Genomic DNA, 20,804 nt, shown 5'->3' on the forward strand with positions numbered 1-20,804 from the left:
CACAGGGTGGTTTTAGTGGTACCTCGTTGGCCAGCCAGGCCATGGCTTCCTCTTCTTCTGAGTCTGTTACAGGGTGAGCCGTGGCAGCTTCCCATCAGACAGGACCTCTTTTCTCAGCTGAATGGCCGTGTTTGGCACCCGGACCCAGCTCGTCTTCAGCTTTGGGTTTGGCCAGAGGGTCCACTTCTCAGTTAACTGATTGTGAGCCAGCAGTTGTGAACACTAATGGTAACGCTAGGGCTCCTTCAACACGACGGCTTTATGCTGCTCGTTGGAGAATTTTCTCATCTTGGTGTGGGGAGCAAGGACTTGACCAAGTTCATTGTACTGTGCCAAAAGTATTGAGTTTTTTACAGCATCTCTTAGAGGACAGCGGCTTCTACCGTGAAAGTTTATATTGCTGCCATCTCTACTTATCATGCCCCGGTCGATGGTGCATCCTTGGGGTCTCACAACCTTGTATGTAGTTTTCTGAAGGGAGCAAGGCGTTTAAAGCCTGTTCGTTCTACTCTCTTTCCTGTTTGGGACTTGCCGCTTGTTTTAGATTTTCTTTGTACACCACAGTTTGAGCCATTGGATGCTGTGGATATTAAGTGGCTGTCCCTGAAAGTGTCTTTTCTGTTAGCCATTGCTTCCACTAAACGCGTTGGTGAGCTTCATGCCCTGTCGGTTAGTGAATCGTGCTTACGCTGGTTACCAGAGGATTCTGGGGTCATTCTTCGGCCTAATCCGGCTTTCCTTCCTAAGGTCTTGTCACCTCAATTTGTGAACCAGTCTATTTACCTGGCTGCTTTCCAATCTCCTCTTTCTCCCTCTGATGCAATCGGGGGAGGTCTCATCTGCTGTGTCCTACACGGGCTTTAAGGTGCTATGTTAAGTCTACTGCTTCTTTCAGACAGACGGATCAGTTATTTGTCCGTTATGGTGAGGTACGCAAGGGTGGTCTGTGCAGCTGCTACCTGGTCCTCTCCATGTACCTTTGCGCATTTCTACAAGGTCAACGTGGCTGCTTCCCATAATGTGAGTTCTGCAGTCCTTCTGAAGCATCCTTGATGCAGGTGGGTGGCATTCCTCATGACTGTGTTGGTATGTGTCATCCATTAGTGCTTAGCACCACCTCTGGCAGTCAGGAGGAATGAAACAGAACACTTGTTACATATGTAACTGTGGTTCTGTGAATTCCGGATGACCGCCAGAGTTCCTCGTCATTCAGAATGCGTGAGAAAGCATTCCGAGGCTGGGCATTGAGCTGCTGTGGTTTATATCCTCGCATCTCGGTCTACGTCATGACATGACTCTGTTGGTATTTCCTTCTCGACCTATCTAGCTGGCACAGCGATTATCCATTAGTGCTTAGCACCACCTCTGGCGGTCATCCAGAATTCACAGAACCACAGTTACAAACGTAACAAGCGTTAAGCCGTTCCTTTGTTGAACTGGATGTATGCTTTGGGTCTTTGTCATGCAGAAATTGAAATTCCTTTTCATCTCCAGTTTGCTAGCAGACACCTAAATGTTTTGCACTAAAATCGACTGGTAAATGTAGCTATTCATGATTCCCTCCACCTTGATAATAGCCCCAGTTCTGGCTGAAAAAAGCAGCCCTAAAGCATGATGCTGCCACCACCATGCTTCACCATAGGTATAGGTATGGTGTTCTTTTGTTGAAGTGGTTTCTTTTTTTTTTTTTTTTTTTTTTTTGCACCAAACTTTCCTTTTGGAATTGTTCTCATCAGACCATAACACATTTTGCCAAATGGTTTGTTGTGATTTAGTTGGGCTTGGGTGTTTTTTGTGAGAAAGGGCTTCCATCTAGCCACCCTACCCCATAGCCCAGACATTTGAAGAATATGAGAGATTGCTCACACATGCAGGGAGTGGCCAGTACTTGTCAGATGTTCCTGCAGCTCCTTTAATGTTGCTGTAGGTCTCTTGGCAGCCTCTCTGGTAAGTTTTTGTCTTGTTCTTTTGAAAAATTTTAGAGGGACGTCCTGTTCTTGGTGATGTCATCGTGGTGCTCCATTTTTTCCACTTGTTGATGATGGCCTGCACGGTGTTCCACGATACATCTAATGTTCTGAAAATTCTTTTATACCCCACTCTTGAGCGATATCTTTCGACAAGTGAGACCCCGCACATGCTCTGTAAGCTCTTGGCAGACAATGGCTTAGGCTGTCAGATGAATCCAAGAAGATGTCAAGAAAATCCTACAGAAACAGCTGGTCTTTATTTGGGGTTAATCAGAATATTGTTTGGTTCATTCTGAACACAGCCACATCCCCAATTATAAAAGGGTGTGCAACAAGGTTATTGTAACTTTTTTATTTTTCCTATTTTTCCCCTAATAGGCTTCTGATTGTTTTTCACTTAATTTTTATACGTTGTAATTTCACATTGAGGGTGGAAAAATTCTGACATGATTTATCTTGGTTTAACTTTTTTCATCACGAAAATTTGCTATTTTAACAGGGGTGTGTAGACTTTTAATATCCACTGTATAGTGTACATTAGTACTAGTGTTTTTCAGGATAAATGAAAATACAATGTTGCAAAAGCAAGTGGATGTATTGCATAAACAAATAATGCAGTCTATTGAAATCAAAATTGGAGATGACTCAACATGGATAAAAAAAAATATCGATTTATAATCTCATCATGCCTCTGAGATTCAAATAGGTACGTCCTTAGAAATACTGAGTGTGTGTGTGTGTGTGTGCGCTCCTTTTCAATTTTGAAAAGAGAAATGGATAATACATCAATATCAGTTGTCAATGATACAGATATGTGTTTAATCAATTCTCATTAAGTTGAGTCTCAAGAATGTTAGATATAGAATTACAAGCACACTGGTCACATCCTTATGTCCCAGGAGTGTGTGTGTGTGTGTATACATGATCTCTCCCTCCCTGCACATCAAAGAACTTTGTATGACTCTGCAGACGTGACAAACTGCATATTTACAGCCATGGCAAATGAAAAGGAAAAAAAAATATTACTCTGTCAGCCGACACCTAGGCTTTGCTGCAGAAATGGGAGAAACTGGAGGTGGGCTCAGGAATGTCTGGCTCGCAATGAAAAAATCCACTGGCCAACACATTAAACGTGGTTACAAGCCCCTGTCTGCTATTACAATGAAACTTAAAACATAAGGAGGGGATTTACAAGGCAACTTGAAAAGTAGGACAAAAATACACACACACGCGCAACACTGCATAACCTCACACAGATCCACGTCTCCTTCACCTTCAACCTTCACCAAGTTTGGATTCGACTACACGGCATGTCCTACCTCCCACACATTATACGACGCTGGGGGATGCCGGCACATGTTTTTTGCATTGCCTGTGACATTTATAAGCCTGTGGCATAAGATGGAGCTTTAAGGTCAAATGAGACACATGCTCAAAAAATTACCACAGCCAAGTCTATTAAAAAAAAACCCTGACAGAGAAATCAGATCACTTAAATTATTAGCTGTTTTCTCTGCCGCTGCTCCTCGATAACAGTGTGTGTAAAACTTGGTTCCAACCCTCGCCTCCGTGAAAAATGTGATTAGTATAGCATACCACATCCCATATGCTGCAACAGGATGATGCAGATAGTACATTTACCCTAACATGACAGCAAAACAAATCAGAGTCACACAATTACGGCGGAGGAGTCTGGAACACAATATGAGAGAGAGAGAGAGAGAGAGAGAGAGAGAGAATTTACATCTTAACACAACACCATGTTCTTTCTATTACCAATCTCATTATCCTCCAAACTTTAAAGCAATGAGAATCTGTCATTACATTCCTCATTAACTTCTAAACAAAGAACCAGTCAAAGATGTCTGCTAAACATCAACACTTATAAATGAGGCTCATGTGGCAGGCCAGACTGCCAATGGAATCATAAACCTCGACAATTTTTAACATCAGCTACACAGCTGTATGCCAGAAATCCTTCAAGCTATGACAATCCAATCTACTCATTCTGTAAAGTTAAGCACAGATTTAGTGGATAGTGAAAAGCAAGCAATTTTCATATTCCTTCCTTTTGTGGGCTGGTTGCCATTATAAAAATTGTTCCCCAGTCCCTTCATGCATCTAAATTTCTGTTTATGTAGGTAACATACTGGCTTTAAGAACAGAGGAGTTGACTTCGATCTCCCCTCCTCGGATTGGCTGGAAACAGACGAGTTCGGCGTCGTAGGGCTCAGGGCTCGGCTGTCCTGGAGCACAACCGCCGTTTGTGTTAATGTTAACGACGCCAATGCTGCTGTTCCCGGGACTCGTCGCTCCCCTTTGCCGGGCCTCTTGTTCCTCATACACTGCAATTAGCTATCAAAAAGAGAGGAGGGGGGGAGAGAAAGACATTCAGTACCAATATGCACAGTGTTCCCAAGCATGTGCAACTTCACACACTGAAACTAACACTTTCTGGCTGTACATCGAGAGCTGTGAAATGTGAGTGCATTCTAGAAACTTCCAACAGAAAGAGAGAGGAGGAGAGTCAGGCTTTGGTGAGCTGCCTGATATTTATATTTAAATTGTTTAATTTGTGTTTTAGCACTCAAGAATCTTTGCTTAAGAACATTGCTACAATTTTGTCCTTATTAGAAATGTCAGGATAAGAAGGATATGCAAATTTGAACACCTCCTGCTATACAATGCGCTATCTGGCTAGTTAATAAGCCTGCATTTCCCACTGATAAACACAAATAGCATTCAGTGTTACACTGTCTTCTATTTTCTATATTCTCAGCTATTTATATAACCGTAACCGTAACCAAAATCTAGCATAAAAAATTAGCATATATAGCAATTTGGTAGCATAACAACTATGAATTTGGTCATTACTAACAATTAGCTAGCTCAGCATGCAGGCTGTGCGGCTGCAAGATTCCAGGTAGCATGTTTTCCTCTTAATAATTTGCATATATGATGTTATTTATTTATTTTTTTAACAGAAGAACTGAGAGTGTATTGGTTTAAAAATCTAAACTAATTCATTTAGCTCTCTCATAACCAATTTGACCCTGATACCAATCTATATACACAAGGAGATATGTATTTAAAAATCATATTTGTTCTACTAGTTTCATCATAAAATAAAATCAAGTTTGTTTAAAAGCTATTTAAGGCTCTTCTCCAAGCCTGTTTCCTAAAGTGCCTTCCGGATCAGCACGCTATAGAGGATGTTTAAGGAGCCCAACATGGTCGGTGTGTTTGGTCTCAGTTTGTGATGAGGTCCATCAGAAAATGATCTGCATGTGTGTACTGCACACACAGTGTTATGCAGAGGAATTCCAGGCCATTCACGGAGTAACTGAGTCTGCATTTAGATCTCCATACAAGTGTGTGTGTGTGTGTGTTTGTGTTTGTGCAGGTGTATATATACTGTGGATGTACAAACCTTAACACAGAGAAAGAGAAGTTTGCTAGCAAAGCCACAGCCTTCCTGCCTTCAAGGCCAAGAATGAACAAAACGACAACATGGAATTATCTAAATAAAACACTAACTGGGGTAGAGGGTGGGAGAAGTGTGACAAAGGGGAGTTCATGCACTAGAAATAAAGAGTGATGGAGTGCAGCAGAGAGACTGAGAAAGAGACAGAGAGAAAGGGGAAGAAGAGGGAGGGAGACAGGAGCCTAATGACAAAAGCAGTTGGCAAACCATCTATTCATTATCTTCCCCTTTCCTTCATCTTCATTTAACACCCTTCTTTTCATGTGTCACATGCAATTGTAACACGGCCCTCCATCTATCCTTTATCCAGCCAGCTCCCAGCCCATCAATCCATCCATCCATCTGTTCATCCATTTATTCTGATTCTGATCATTTTCCTTTATTAGACTTTATATGTTAAATGTACAGAGAGAGAGAGAGGGAGAGAGAGAGAAGCTGGGATATGATCTGTGTGAAATGGTAGTGATTTATTCAGAGAGGTAGGAGAGGAGTGCAGCACTTCCTCCAGGCCACAGGAGGAGAGAGCGTGGAGCAGTACAAATGTCATTAATCAGCACCGGCAGAGGAAGAGAAAGAGAGGGACAGAAGCAAACCAAGAGTGAGAGTGATGGAAAAGTACGGCAAGCCCACCTGATCTAACATTGCCATTCAGCTGTACTCAGGATTCAACATTCAGACAGTACAATAAACAGGGTTTAGATTTGTGCTCACACCGCACCACGTGAACAAAAACTAAGGGTGACTGATTAAACGGTTAGCGGTATCGTCAGAGATTTCAGACAGTTGTAGCTACTTCGTAATTCAGAATTCAAACAAGCACAGCCTTCAGGGTCCGTGTAGTTTGTGTTCATTCGCTTTTAGTTTCGAAATGGCACGAACAAAAATAGGATTTTTTTTTGGTAAAATAAAAATAATAACTCATTTTTAAATGTTTCTACTTGACACAAAATCTGGAAATTGAATATACATGATGCTAAATATGAAATAGAGTCGACCTAGAAATAAAATTCAGCTATTATACATACTATTTATGGATAAGATGTGTACTCTCGATCCCTATTCTGACACAAGTGGGATCGACATATGCAGAAATGATTAAAAATTTTCTTAAATTGAAGCACCTAGAAAATCCTGCTGATTTTTTATAGCTCCCATGTCGTCCTCCTTTACCGTCACTCTCTTGCTATTTTGAAAAAGCACACAGTGATCTATATTAGCAGTACATCAGGCACTAACGGCAATCTTGAAACTACCCTTCCTGCTAATAGCTATCCAGTACCTGCTGACACACATCAAGGACAATCAAACTCATTCATTAATTTTAGCCCTGAAATGATGAAAAACAAGCCATGGTGAAATATGAGAGCTTTCTGTTATGTTTATTGTTTTAAAGCCAAAAGCTGTTTGAACATCTTGTTTGCATATAATTTTATTTTTCCATTTCGAAATGAATTGAATTTCTTTATTATATGGATGTTGCTGGTGGTCTAACTCATTTGCTTCTTCTCCCAGGGTACCACCAAAACTGGCATTTTATTATTTATCTGCTGCAATGTGAGGAAAACTTTTAGTTTTAGCACGTGCTCTGACTGAAGAATTGCCAACCCAATTTTTAAACTACTCCAACTTACAGTGCACCATTTCTTCCCCCTCAACTAAAGCATAATGGCTTTTAACAAAACTTTGTACAAAGTTAGGAAATATTAGTCTTTGTAAGGACCAAAGAGAGCTGCATTATTTTTCAGACTGTAATTAGGATACAGAAAGAGTGATTAAGGTCACGTGCCTCGGGTAGTGGCCAACTCAATAGAGCAAGTCATTTAAATTGAGCCTATTCCATCAGTGTACCAGCCTTGTACATGAACTCTCTCTCACCCGTGCACACAGCCAGAACAAATCTCTGCTGTGTTTTACTTTAATGAACCATTGCCTTTCGCTCATCGACTCAACCATCAGGCTATCTGGCCTGGACAGACTGAGAAATGCACACGCCCATGCAGACACACCTGTAAACCTCACACGGGCATCACACTTCACAGGGATCCAATACTTGAAGCACTTGGACACGAAAATTGGATCAATAGCCGGTTATCAAGAGCTGCTAGACAGGGTAAGTGACAATGTCGTACTCCATCCTCTGCTCCTCATTTGACTTCTGAATAAACACTGAGAACTTGAGTGCTGCCCAGACATGCGCTATATTCCTCACCTGGGAGGCGTCATGGTTCAGATTTACAGAAGTTCTGAGAAAGCGAGCTCATCGATATCCGATTGAGCAGGAGCTGGAGTGGTACGGTCCTGCTGCACTGCTTAATGACTGTTATTTCTGCAGGCTGTAGAGGTGTTAATTAGCACGGATGACAAGGTAAAAACTGCAGCGAGGCCAAGATGGAGAGATCACGTTATACAGACTGCCGACTCGCATGCAACCACACATACACACACACACACACATATGCACGCACGCAGGTGTGTCGATGGTTAAATTACATCTGACAACGGAATCAGAACCTGTCAAGCACAATAACACAACTGCCTCCATTAGGCAAGGAAAACGACAGACAAAAAGGGAGCAAAGAGATGGAGCGGAAAACATATACGAGTCAGAGTGAACGCTTTTTCCACCTCATCTTCATTCTATACCTTTCCACCACTCTCATCTCCTTCACCGAGTTGCCTGTGCAAAGTCACACCAGCTGTCTTTTTAGACAGGAGAAGTAGGAAAGTGGCGGATATCTGTTAAAAACTCACCTCTTGCCACTGACATCAATGAAATAACGCTTTAATAGACCACTGCTTGGCAAGAGTGAAAAATTACACACTATAGTCACGATGTTCATCAGAGTTGATGCATAAGCCAATAGGAGATTGTCTGGAAAAACACATACCCGCGTACTTCATTCACGTCACCGCTAAAGCCAGCTATACAATACAAATTTGGGTTCAATTTTGTTGTCGCAGACAAAAAAAAACACACATTATAAAAGAACTGTTTGGTCATGAGTTGAGATCGGTGGTCTTAGAATGCATAATGTCATAAAATTACTGATTAAAACCTCACAGTGCTAAAAGTCACAAACAGGAGTGTGACACAGGACGACAGGAACCTCAGGGTACAGCTGCAAATATGGTAGCAGCAAACATGGTAGTGGCAAACTTAAAGCAAAGATCACATTCACTGATGACATAAGCAGAAACTAGTAATTTCTTTTAATCGGAGGTCAATCTGACATGAACACGTTATCTTTGAGTCTGTTCTAGAACTCGGCGAAGATTTTATTGGGATAATAAAGCCTGACTGCTGAAATCACACAATATAAAACAAAGGAAGATGAAGAAAAAACTAATCAGGGAATAATTAAATTCATCTTATTTTACATCTTTAAACTTTAGCATAGGGTGAAATTTGTGTCAGTGCACTCGTAGCATATGCACAGGAATACACATATTTTGTGTGTGTGTGTGTGTGTGTTTGAGAAGAGGCAAATTCCAAGGCTAGCATGAAAACAACACTATAGTGTTGTTTTCTGGGATAATAACCATAATGAAATGCTAAAAATGATCATGCTAAAATGAAATACTATAGGATATTATAGGTTAGCAAAAGCTGATATATTTGTGCATGCTTGAAAATAAAACAAAGTCTTTTTTGTGTATTTAGACATACAGAAAATGTACAAGCAGCTTAATGAAAGTACTTGGAAAAGCTGTAAAAACTCAAACTAAAAGACTGAAAAACAAATGTAGGTTTGCACAAATGTTACCGTGGTAACAAAAGGAATCATTTCAAAATATAAATACAAAGAAGTCCAGAGACCAAGAACTAAGACAAAAGACAAACAAAAGTAAGTGCAGAGAAAAATAAAGCATTATCTTAGATATGATGTGAAGAGGCACATATTGAATCTGCAGAAGACAAAGAGTCATGTGGACTCAGGTGGACGGAGGAACCCTTTCCAACACTGAGGAGCCGGGATGTTTTCAGCGTTACGAGCATGCTTACATCTCAGACAAGAACGTGAGCTGGTGTGTAGTTCTGAAGCAGGGAATTCAGACAATATTGTGCAGAGATCTTAAAGGCTAGGAATGTAAAGACCTTTGGATTTGATTCTTGCTACAATAGAAAGGTAATGGAGTGACCTTAGTAGAAAGGTTGTGTTTTTAAATCTTGCCAACTAGTTTCGCAAGCCAGCCTTCTAACATTCAATAAAGAGTCTGGTATTTTTCACCACTGAACATGGCCAAGAACTGTCTACTTTCATAAAAAGAGCCCATTTGATTGATAGTGTAAACAACCAACCACAGACCTTTCCCTCTAGCCTGTCAGCAAACATGTCACAAACATGTCACGATGTATGAAAGTTTATTTTTCTCTTTGGAAACCAGTGCACTAAGAGCCAATCAAATGACAAATTTCAAAGATCCTGGTCCTTGTAGCTTGGAAAGTGTACAAAAGTTTATGTGGCTTGTGGGTGGACCATCTCTCATCATTTCTCACAAGACTCATCTTCAACCAAAAAAAAAAAAAAGCCTACTTATTTTCTTTGAAGAATGTCCAGAAAAAGTCCTTGTGAAATCAGTCTTAAAGTTTTCCATATCACATCACTCATCTACCAAACTTATCTACGCAGCAGACATGGATTGCTCACATGATACCTCAAGTAATTTTGGATACTGCCCATTGAGCAGGAGAGGCGACGTCCGAGTGAGAAAGAAAAAAAATGAAAGCAAGAAAATAAGTGAGTTAAGAGACCTTCTTCAGCGTAGGCAATCGTTTATAAACTCATTAAGCCACAGAGGAAATCACCAGTGACGAATTCCACTAATAAACAAGCTGAGAAGTCTCAGTGGAACAATTGAAGCAGCTCCAAAGAGGCTGTAATGGCTGTTGAGCTTACAGAGACACGCACAGATCACACAGCACACAGGTACAAAACACCAAGCACCGGAAAGCTCCAAACGGTGAGACAGTGAGACCACACACGCACACACACACAGAGGGACATTTAGGAGGATGAAAAATGCCCACTGGAATGGTTATGACAGGTAAGTGATGAGAACAGAATGGTATAACAGCTGCACGCACTGAGCCAGGAACTCACTTTACACCAGGAGCGACGCAGCACGGACGGCAAGCCACAACCACTCCGCCACAATTCTCATTAGGATAAACATGCACGTTAGTATTTACATCAGTTCCCACTTGGTGCGGCTCACTAGTGTCTGTACATTCATTTGTCTGCTCATTCGCCATGAATGTTCACAATGTTTTGGGGCACCCGCTGCTGCAACAGAATTAGCAACTGAAATATAATCTTGCTACCTTTACTTTTTGCTAGGGAGATCACAAACTTCTGCCTAAAAGTTACTAAAAGTTAACTAGCGGTGAGTAAACAAGTTAATTTTGCATGACTGCCAATGAGCTATGGCAACAAAGTCTGTGGATGGTGAGTCGCTGTGTAAGTCAAGCTACATCTTTCTGTGAATGTAGCCATGTTTTTTTTTTTTTTACTGAAACTTTATAAGACTCACTAGTGAATGCTACAAGTGTGACTTGTGAGACGTACTACCACTAACTATTTACTACTATTTAGTACTAACTACTAACTATATATATATATATATATATATATATATATATACACACACACACACACACACACATACATACATATAACAGTGAACAGTCAGTTCTCAAAGTTGATGTGTAAGGATCTGAGCAATTTTGACAAGGGCCAAATTGCGATGGCTAGATGACTGGGTCAGAGCATCTCCTAAACGGCAGGTCTTGTGGGGTGTTCCCGATATGCAGTGGTTAGTACCTACCAAAAGTGGTCCAAGGAAGGACAACCGGTGAACTAGTGACAGGGTCACGGGCACCCAAGGCTCGCTGATGCGCGTGGGGAGTGAAGGCTAGTCCGTCTAGTCTGATCTCACAGAAGATCGACTGTAGCACAAATTGTTAAAAAAGTTAATGCTGGCTATGATAGAGAGGTGTCAGAACACATAGTGCATAGCAGCTTGCTGCAATGGGGCTGCGTTGCCACAGATCGGTCAGAGTGCCCATGCTAACCTCTGTCCACTGCCAAAAGCACCTACAATGGGCACATGAGAATCAGAACTGGACCATGGAGCAATGGAAGAAGGTGGCCTGGACTGATGAATCACATTTTCTTCTACATCATGTGGATGGCTGGGTGCATCTGCTTTGATTACCTGGGGAAGAGATGGCACCGGGAAGAAAGCATACCAGCAGAAGAAGTGTGATGCTCTGGGCAGTGTTCTGTTGGGAAACCTTGGGTCTTGGCACTCATGTGGATGTTACTTTGACACGTACCACCTACCTAAACACTGTTGCAGACCAAGTACACCCCTTCATGGTAAAGGTATTCCCTAATGGCAGTGGCCTCTTTCAGCAGGATACACTGCCACACTGCAAAAATTGTTCAGGAATGGTTTGAGGAACATGACAGAGTTCAAGGTGTGGACCAAATTCCCCAGATCTCAATCTGATCAAGCGTCTGTGGGATGCACTGGACAAACAAGTCTGATCCATGAAAGCCCCATATTTTATACAGACACACACACACACACACACACACACAGACAATTTTTATTACAAATTATATTAACAACAATTTGAGTGAAGAGTAGAATCTCTGAAATACTGACATGAATTTCAGTTTCTTAGTATTTGGTATTTCCACTTTTTGCTTTAATGACAGTGTGCACTCGAGCTGCCATGGACTCCACAAGTTTCTGCAAAACCTTATGATCCTTTTTAGATCAAATCCATTGGTGTCCTCTAAACACACGCTTAGAAGAGATTAGGCAGGAGGAAAATCTGACCTTTTGTACAAAGCAGTTAACATGGGCAATATCACAATTTTGCTTACATTTAAGTAGTGACTTGAATAATAAATGTTCAAGATATTGAACATTTACTTTCTTTGTTTTAAATATTTAAAAATTCTAAAACCGTCTGTTTATTACCAATTTTAAACGAAAAAAAAAAAAATCCCAGATTTTCACAGTGTAGTCTCACAAAGACTTTTGGACCCCTCTTTATGTATAGATACCTATACCTCTATAGAGATATTTAATCTTCTCTAGGCTTTCTGCAAAGATCATGGGTAATGAGCCAGTTCAACAAACAGGCTGGTAAAACAGTGGGTCTGCCTAAAGATGTCTAAAACCTTGTTAACTAAGTGTGATTCTCTCACAAAGTGAATGTCATGCTTTGATCAAGTTGTTCAACAGTGGCATGCCATAGTGAAACAGAGTCAAGCCTAATCAATTCAGTTTATAATCAGACAGCAGCTGTCAAAATGTCTGTGACGCAACTGTTCCGCAATGGAGTCAGAACGAAATCTTTAACTTTAGTTAAACTCTAGTTTTATTAGGGATAACTAGACTTTAAAATGCTATAGCATTACTTGTGATTATTAAAATGACAAAACGTGAAGGGTTTTCCCAGGCTGCCACACATATGTAATCTGATACTGTGCGGTGTTACACTCTTGTTTACATTCTCACACACCTGAATCAGCACATCATATTCCTCTTCCTGAAACACTGCTCAGACTGCTGGAACATCACCTGATCTGAGCAGATTGGAAACAACAAAACAACAGTTTTATTCAGCTGGGAAGGTGGAGAAAGTCTATGCGCTTCAGCATCAGTATTCACAAATGCACTGTGCCTTATGCAAATGCCATTGTGTGTATGTGTGACTAAATTAAAATGACACTATACTGACACATCATATGAAGCATCTGTTCATTGGAGAATGTATGACCATATCCAGTCTAATTAAAACTATAGAAAAAAAACATTCCTTATTACCTCTCCTTACCAAATTAAAACTTGGCAAACACAGAGAGAGAAAGCTTTGGAGCTGTACCAAGACAGCAGAGTGAAAAATCACTGCTCACTGCCAATCAGCAAACAATCTCATCACACTCCATCTCTCCATCACTTGGGTTTGCCCTTGCTTTCCACACTCAGCCTATAGCTTTGCTTTATGGTCTCACTCTCTCACTCTCTCTCTCTCTCCCCTCTCTGTCTGCAGCGTGGTGGAGTGCTAAGGCCGTTCCTGCCTGTCGAGGATCTGCTTGTTTAACACAGTGCCCCCAGAGTGTCGTAAACACATCAGCGTTAATGTGTGTGAAGCGGGGAGTGAAACACTGCAAGAGGAACGGCCAATCAGTGCCCCGGGGCTTCCACACGTTTGCACATCAGCCACTTTATGGAGACACGGAAGTGTGTGTATTTATACAGAGAGAGAGCGCGAGCGAGAGAGAGAGAGAAAGAGAGAGAGAGAAAACATATGCCTGAGGGGTGAGTGGCTGTGCTGGATATTAGCAGGTATTTCTTTGTATGATATGAAAAGCAAATATACAGACTATGGCTGCAAAATATATCTTTTGTTAACCTCTAACTCTAGCTTAATTAGCAGGTGAATGAGCAAGCAGAGTGTCTGAATGAGCAAATATGAATGAATGAATGAATGAATGAGGGAAAATTAGCCAGTATGATTCACTGAATGAGTGAGTTATAGAGTGAGTAAATGAGTGATTGTGCAAATGAATGAGTGAGAGTAAATTAGCAAGTGAATGAGTAAGGATGAATTTATGAGTGAATGAATGAGCAAAGTGAGTATGACTGGGTTAATGAGTGAGTAATGAATGAAAGAATGAGTGAGTGGACCAGCTTTATTGTTTTGTTTTCATTTCCTTTACAAATCTAAAACCGTTCTAAAACAGACTGCATCCCTAGACGTTCCCAGGAAAAGAAAAAAAATCACTTTATGAAGAGCCCATATCAAAAGAACCCTTGAGGAATCCTGCAACCACAGTATATATCAATATAATCACAGTATGCTATTTTAATGCCCCACATGAAGTTCTTAGTAATAACTCCACCATTCTAGCTGAGCCTTTTGACAAATGATGAGTATTCCTACAGCCTGATGGATCAGACTTTGCACTGTGACTACGGTTACTCACCACTAATTAAACTGAACTGCAATCACTTTATAAAAATAATCTCTTATCCACAGAACCCTTGGAGGTGTTTGGCTGTGGGAGTATGACTAATCACGTAGATGTATACAACATATACCTACTCACGTAGCCAAATACCTCCAAGCTGTCTCACTTTCTCTGCTGAGGAGGTAAAGAGCAGCCTGGTGCAGCTTTTACACACACACACACACACACACACACACACACACACACACACACACACAGATTTATGACCCAGACAACATGCTCGCAGCCAGCGCCCACAAACATCAATACAATACGTGTTCTTTTCATCCCCCTACTAATCAAATCGATTACTGCTGATCCGTGCCCCCGCCCCCACCCGCAATCAATGAAACATTCATCAAGCAAATGTGCTGTCATGCAGGTGCTCGTCGCCCACTCCTAAATATGCTTGTCCGATGGCGTGCGGTTGCTGGCATTAAGGAACCATGAATCAGGCCTGTGAGCTTTCTGTGGAGTCAGCATGCTGAGCAGAGTGACTGAATGCATTACGAACTGAAATGGTCAGCAGGAGCACAGCCAAACCAGCACAGCAAGACTTCAATTAAATACATTCAATTACAGCTCTTCAGCTGACAAATTGCCTAGAGTTTTAATTGTACAATTTCTTTTATTTGATGAGGTTGCAAGTTTAGTGAGTTTTGACAGATACATTTGACTGCATGCAATAATTGTGCTTCAGATCGATACTGTTTGAAGAACGCTGTACGAGTATGTGCCATGTTAATACATCTACATCCTGCAAAGGCAAGATGCAGTAACTACAATAACACTGAAACCGAGAATAAAGTCTTTTTGCTCAGTTTCGCTGCTGTCCAAGTTATTTTTAGTGAACAGCTAATTATATTGGGAGAATTTAACACAGCCAGAACCTTCTAACTTTGCCTCGAAGTTTCCTTAGAAAAACTACTTTGACTCCTTTCTCAATTTCAACCAAAACTGCATTACAGCCTTTGCCTTTCTACAGTAGAACAGAATATCAGCTTTTCAGTCTTTTTAACCATTTTATACAGTACGAACGCTGCTACTGAAGTGTGAGGGCTGTCTAATACATTCGTGACCACGTATCTGCAAGCAGGGTAAAGCATCACACCTGGCTGTAACTTACAGGAACGTAACTTGGGTGAGTACACTAGGGGGTAGGGTCACATGAGCGAAACCAGAATTAACAGAAAGGGGACCGTGAGAAAGGACTGTCTCCAAAACAAAGGCAAGTTAATAGAAGTTCATAGAAGTGCATAATTCATAGAAGACAGCATTGTTCTGAAATGTGCAGAGGAATTAAAAAAAAATAAACCAAGTCAGTTCTCACCGAAAGCATTTCTGAAGCGTTTTCACTCATCTGTATTAAGCCGTGTAAAATTGTGAATGGGCTACACTTTCAAAAAGTGAATGGAGAGCATGAGCATGTCCGTAATCACGTATTTGGAACAATATTACTCTGAAACCCTTGATGTAAGAAGAGTCGTAACGTCTCATCACGTTTCCAGGTAGGCAACCGAATGCACATTCGTGCCAACCAATCATTGTTCTGAGAGAAGGCTGGATGACGCACGGCACCGTAGACTCAAATGACACACAGTTAGTTACTTGGAGGACTGCACGAGCCTGTTCTCTCTGCATGTCCTGCTTTCCCATAAACCTCCTCTCTACATTGCGACACATAGTTTAAATGCAGAAGCATAAATCAGCCATTAGCATACCACAGTAGGTCCACATTTGTTGATAATACTTACTAACTGCTACAGCACTATTTGCCTGGGAAACTCTGATATTTTAAACAAAGCGACTGCTTTAAAGAAAAAATGTTTAAATGCTGAAACGTGATCAGAAGCCCAGCAGAAAAAGGCTCAGAAAGAGAAAAAATACTCCCTTTACACTATGTGATGTCAGGGAGCGCAGCGTTTACATTAAGAAAGGAGAGATACGCATCTGTAGCACATATGCACAGTAGCTCAGCTCTGAAAACTGCAAACACATCACGGCTATAGCAAAACCATTTTGGATCTTCAGATGGAGAGCACATGCGGATGCGTGTGTGCTGCGTTTCTACCATTTGTTACAAATACAGCCATTCTACACAAAATGGTCTTTTAATGTGTGTATATTTCATCTGAGTGCATGTTTTCTTGGCACACAACCAATGAAAAGCAGTTCATGCTTTGTTAAGGAGTCTGAATTTCTATTAGTGTCCCACAGAAAAGTAAAATAATGTGAACACTATATTGTACGCTGGTATGACTGATTAAAAGCAGCTGATTTACACAGTGTGCTAACAGTCTGCTCCTCAAACTCACACACTACTCTAATTAAGATTAAAATAAAAATACATTTTATGGATGAATTTTACAGCAGCATCCAGTTACAATCAACAAATGTCTCCCATCTCTGGCCATTGGGTTACTGAGTTTGGTCAAACAGCCTTCCCTAGGTAGAGTCTTGGTGGTTCCAAACCTTTTCCATTTCACAATGGTGGAGCCCACTGTGCTCCTGGGAACATTCAAAGCTTTAGAAAGGGTTTTATGTCCTTACCCAGATCTATGTCTCGACACAATTTGACCAATGGCTTGTTTTTTTTTTGTCTGACATGCGCTATGAATTGTGGGACCTTATACACACACATGCCTTTTTAAATCATGAATTTGCCACAGTTGGACTCCAGTCAAGTTCTATCGACATCTTAAAATCAAAGCAAACGGGATGCATGTGAGCTTGCCTTATGCCAAGGATCTGAATATTTATCTAAATATCACAGTTTGTGATTTTTAGATAATAAATTTGACAACAAATTTGCTAAAATAAAAAAAATGGTTTTGTCATTATTTAATCATTATTATTTAATCCAGCTAGAACATAAACTGTGCAAAAACTGAAAGGGTTTTGAATATTTTCAGTCCCCGCTGTATACTGTGTATCGTCTCAGATTTTTGCCACATCATTACCACTTGCTTTTCTTCAGATACTTATCTGGACATATCTTTTCTCTTCTATAAAAGTCTTTGGACACAGAAAATGAGAGTCTCTGAATATATAACCAACAACAATACAGGATTAACCAAGAGAAGCACGACTCATACTAATATACGAGCTGCCCCTGACTGAGCACAGATTGACAGCACCCCCTAGCTTTTACAGTGGTCAACTGCATCAGCTCACTCACTGTCTCTCGCTCTGTCAAGCACACACATACAGCCTTACTAAATGCTCTGATACAGGGTCTTCTTGAGAGCAGGAAGGTACACAGGTGTGTATGCTGCTGCTCGGAAAACAAACCAGTGGAACAAGCTTATGGGCATGTTCCACTTACATCTTCACACAAACCATATCATTGAGAGCATCTTCAACTGACGATTGCAAATGCTATGTACAACATGCAATTATAAAAAAACATCAAAGCAACAGGTTTGCATTAAAGATATGAAGTGTATGTAGAATGCATGGAACGTTTGTGTGAAGACCATGCATACATAGTGAAGACACTGCTTTTTATGCTTTTAAACTGCTTTTATAAATCGACTGATATTCTAAGGAAATCAACTAGTAGGTCGTACCAGGCTTCTTGTAGAAATGTCTACAGTTCTTTTATCTCTGCAGGTAAAAATCTCAGACAGGCTTGAAGATGTTTTTATCAGAGACATGGTCTATTACTTAGTATGGTCCATTACTTAACAAAATACAACAATTTCTCTGTAACACTGAATGCATTGCAAAAACAGAAAATAAACCAAAAATCCTATTTTTTCTCTCCTGAAACACTAATGGAGTTAGGCATAAAACAGGAACATAACGCAAAAATGATTACAAAAAAAAATAAACAGTGCCTTAAGAATTATTACCTGGGATTATTTCTACAGGTTCTTTTATGGGAGATAAAAGATGGCATAATCTTTCCAGACACAAAAAAAAAAAAAAAAAAACACGTCTGATTGAGATGAGACTAAAATCCCAGAGATAATGGTAATAATTACATTACCTATCCTCCTCATGTAAAACTAATCCAGTGTGAATAGGGCTACATTTATACTAGACTGAAATCACAGAGACAATTATATGACCCAACCTCTCAACGTAAAACTAAGAGCTTTAAACACTAAGAATTCAGGAGACAGCGATAAAGCATAACTTTTTTTCCCCTCTCAATGCTCATGTATTAGAATAGTAACTGCACAAGAGCTGTCTGTTTTCTCCTACAGACAGCCCTTCAGTGATGAGACAGGATTGAGAGATCTTCATTTATAAAGAATGACATGGATGGGAAAAGGAATTCCTTCAGCCTATTTTCATTTAATAACATCTCTCATGTGTTACTTCTGGTATCACCAAAACACTCACCTTTGCAGCAGCAATCGACACTTGATATGCTTCAGACTGGGGTTCTGTAGCCATCTACTTCATACTCACAGCAGGTAAACTATTCAGTTTATTTGGATAGCTAGTTAATTATGGAGAAGATTCCATGCAAAACAGAAAAGCAATCATACCAAGAGAAAAAAAATGAAATGTAATACATAGTACTGCTTTTCAGCTGTGACATGAGTACAACTGGTCACGCTGCTCAGTGTGTTGCTGTTACGTGACTTTAACTCATCAGTGTAACTCAGCAGGGAATGCTTTTATTTTTTTAAAGAATGTAACTCCCTGTTGCAATTCAATTCACTTTAGCAGTGATTAGGAGGTAAAAAGCTTGAACAATCAATGCATGAGGAACGAAGAAACAATCACAAAAAGTATAAAGTACACTTCTTTATGTAGAGGGTAAAGCATCCTGGAAAATAACACTGTCAGGCCCTTATCGCCTTAGACAGTGATTGCATTTCATAAATACAACGCACTGATGAGAGCGAAGAGGCAATGTAAGAGCAATACAGTGAAGGTTGTCTATGTATCAAATTTCACATTTTCTCTTGATGTGACTGCTTTTCTATACAGAATGGAATCTTCTCCATAGTTCTGACTCTCTACATAGATTTCAAGGAAACTGGAAGATGTAAATCAGCAAGGAAATCTCTTCCACTTGTATGGCGTAGGTGGTACACAGTTCCGTAAGGGAAAGTCAACAAGGGCACAGCAAAAACAAACTGGAAGAAATAGGAAGTGGAAGTAAAAGAGGTAGGACACTAGTACTGTGATGGATGCAAGTAGACGCGAGACACATAAAACATTACTGTTTGGTGGTTAAAAGGTGGATAGGTAAGGCACACACAGGAGTGTGTAGCAGGTAGAGAGCTTGCACCTGTGAGAGTCGCATTTAGTTCTCCTAATCACCTCATTCAGGGTGCACAGAGCAACATTAACCTACTTCTACTCACAAATGCGGAACATTTTAAGAAGTGCCACAATCAGGAGTAGAAATGCACCAAATGCAATTTTCCTGTTTTTTGATATGATACGTACATCAAACCTCTGAAACTTTGCCAATTCCGGGCTCTTTCTCACCTTCCAAACCCCAGAACGACTGTGCAATTTTAACCCTGAATTCTGCACTACACACAATTCTTTTTTTTTTTTTTTTTTTTTTAAACTAGGAAGTACACTGATTTATTATTCTAAGTCATGTTTAGCTAGTATAAGTATTACTTATTCAATTGGTGTTTCTTTACTTTGAGAACACTGATCAATGGATTAGATGAAGCCATTTAGTTAAGATGCTCACTTATATACAAAATACTTCAGTGATTTTGATTTGTAGTCAATTGTGTTAGAATGCCTTCTTCACTCAAACGTATTCTGTCTCCACACCATAATATCACATTTCAAAGCTGAAAACAAAATGAACCAATCATGTTATTCGACAACCAGTGCCAGGAGGATTTTCACACACTGGGTTCACCAGAGTTCTCAAACCCCAGACTACCATTTTCATGTGGACTAGTGATTTGTATTCTGAATAGCACCTGGGTCCAAAAAACAAATCAAACCAAAAACATGACCATCACACCTATATGTGGGCCTTCCCCAAAATCTTGCTACAAAACTGGAAGCACACAAGTGTTTAGAACTTTTCTGTATGCTGTAGCATTACAATTTTCCACCTGTTCCAGCATGACAATGCCCCTGTGCACAAAGTGAGGTCCATAAAGACATGGTTTGCCAAAGGTGTTGTGGAAGAACCAAAGTGGCCCGAGCCCTGACCTCAACCCCACTGAACACGTTTGGGATGAACTTGAACACCAACTTCACACCAGGTCTTCTCACTTGACATCAGTGCCCAACCTCACTGTCTGGTTGAAGGGACAAAATCTCCACAGCCATGCTTCAAAATCTACTGCAAAGCCTTCCCAGAAGAGTGGAGGGTGTTAC

At 40.5% G+C, this 20,804-nt stretch overlaps 1 protein-coding gene across 6 annotated transcripts in view; it reads right to left on the reverse strand.

The window, feature by feature from the left end:
* Positions 1-20,804, reverse strand: part of pard3bb (par-3 family cell polarity regulator beta b) — a 273,499-nt gene that overhangs the window by 206,724 nt on the left and 45,971 nt on the right. For all 6 annotated transcript variants that reach the window (XM_053234427.1, XM_034304641.2, XM_026912654.3 and 3 more), the window contains one exon: positions 4,121-4,325. In XM_053234427.1, the coding sequence (XP_053090402.1) occupies positions 4,121-4,325 (205 nt within the window). The remainder of the gene's footprint in view (positions 1-4,120; positions 4,326-20,804) is intronic.

The sequence above is a fragment of the Pangasianodon hypophthalmus genome, chromosome 5 (assembly GCF_027358585.1).
Source record: "Pangasianodon hypophthalmus isolate fPanHyp1 chromosome 5, fPanHyp1.pri, whole genome shotgun sequence".
NCBI lineage: Eukaryota > Metazoa > Chordata > Actinopteri > Siluriformes > Pangasiidae > Pangasianodon > Pangasianodon hypophthalmus.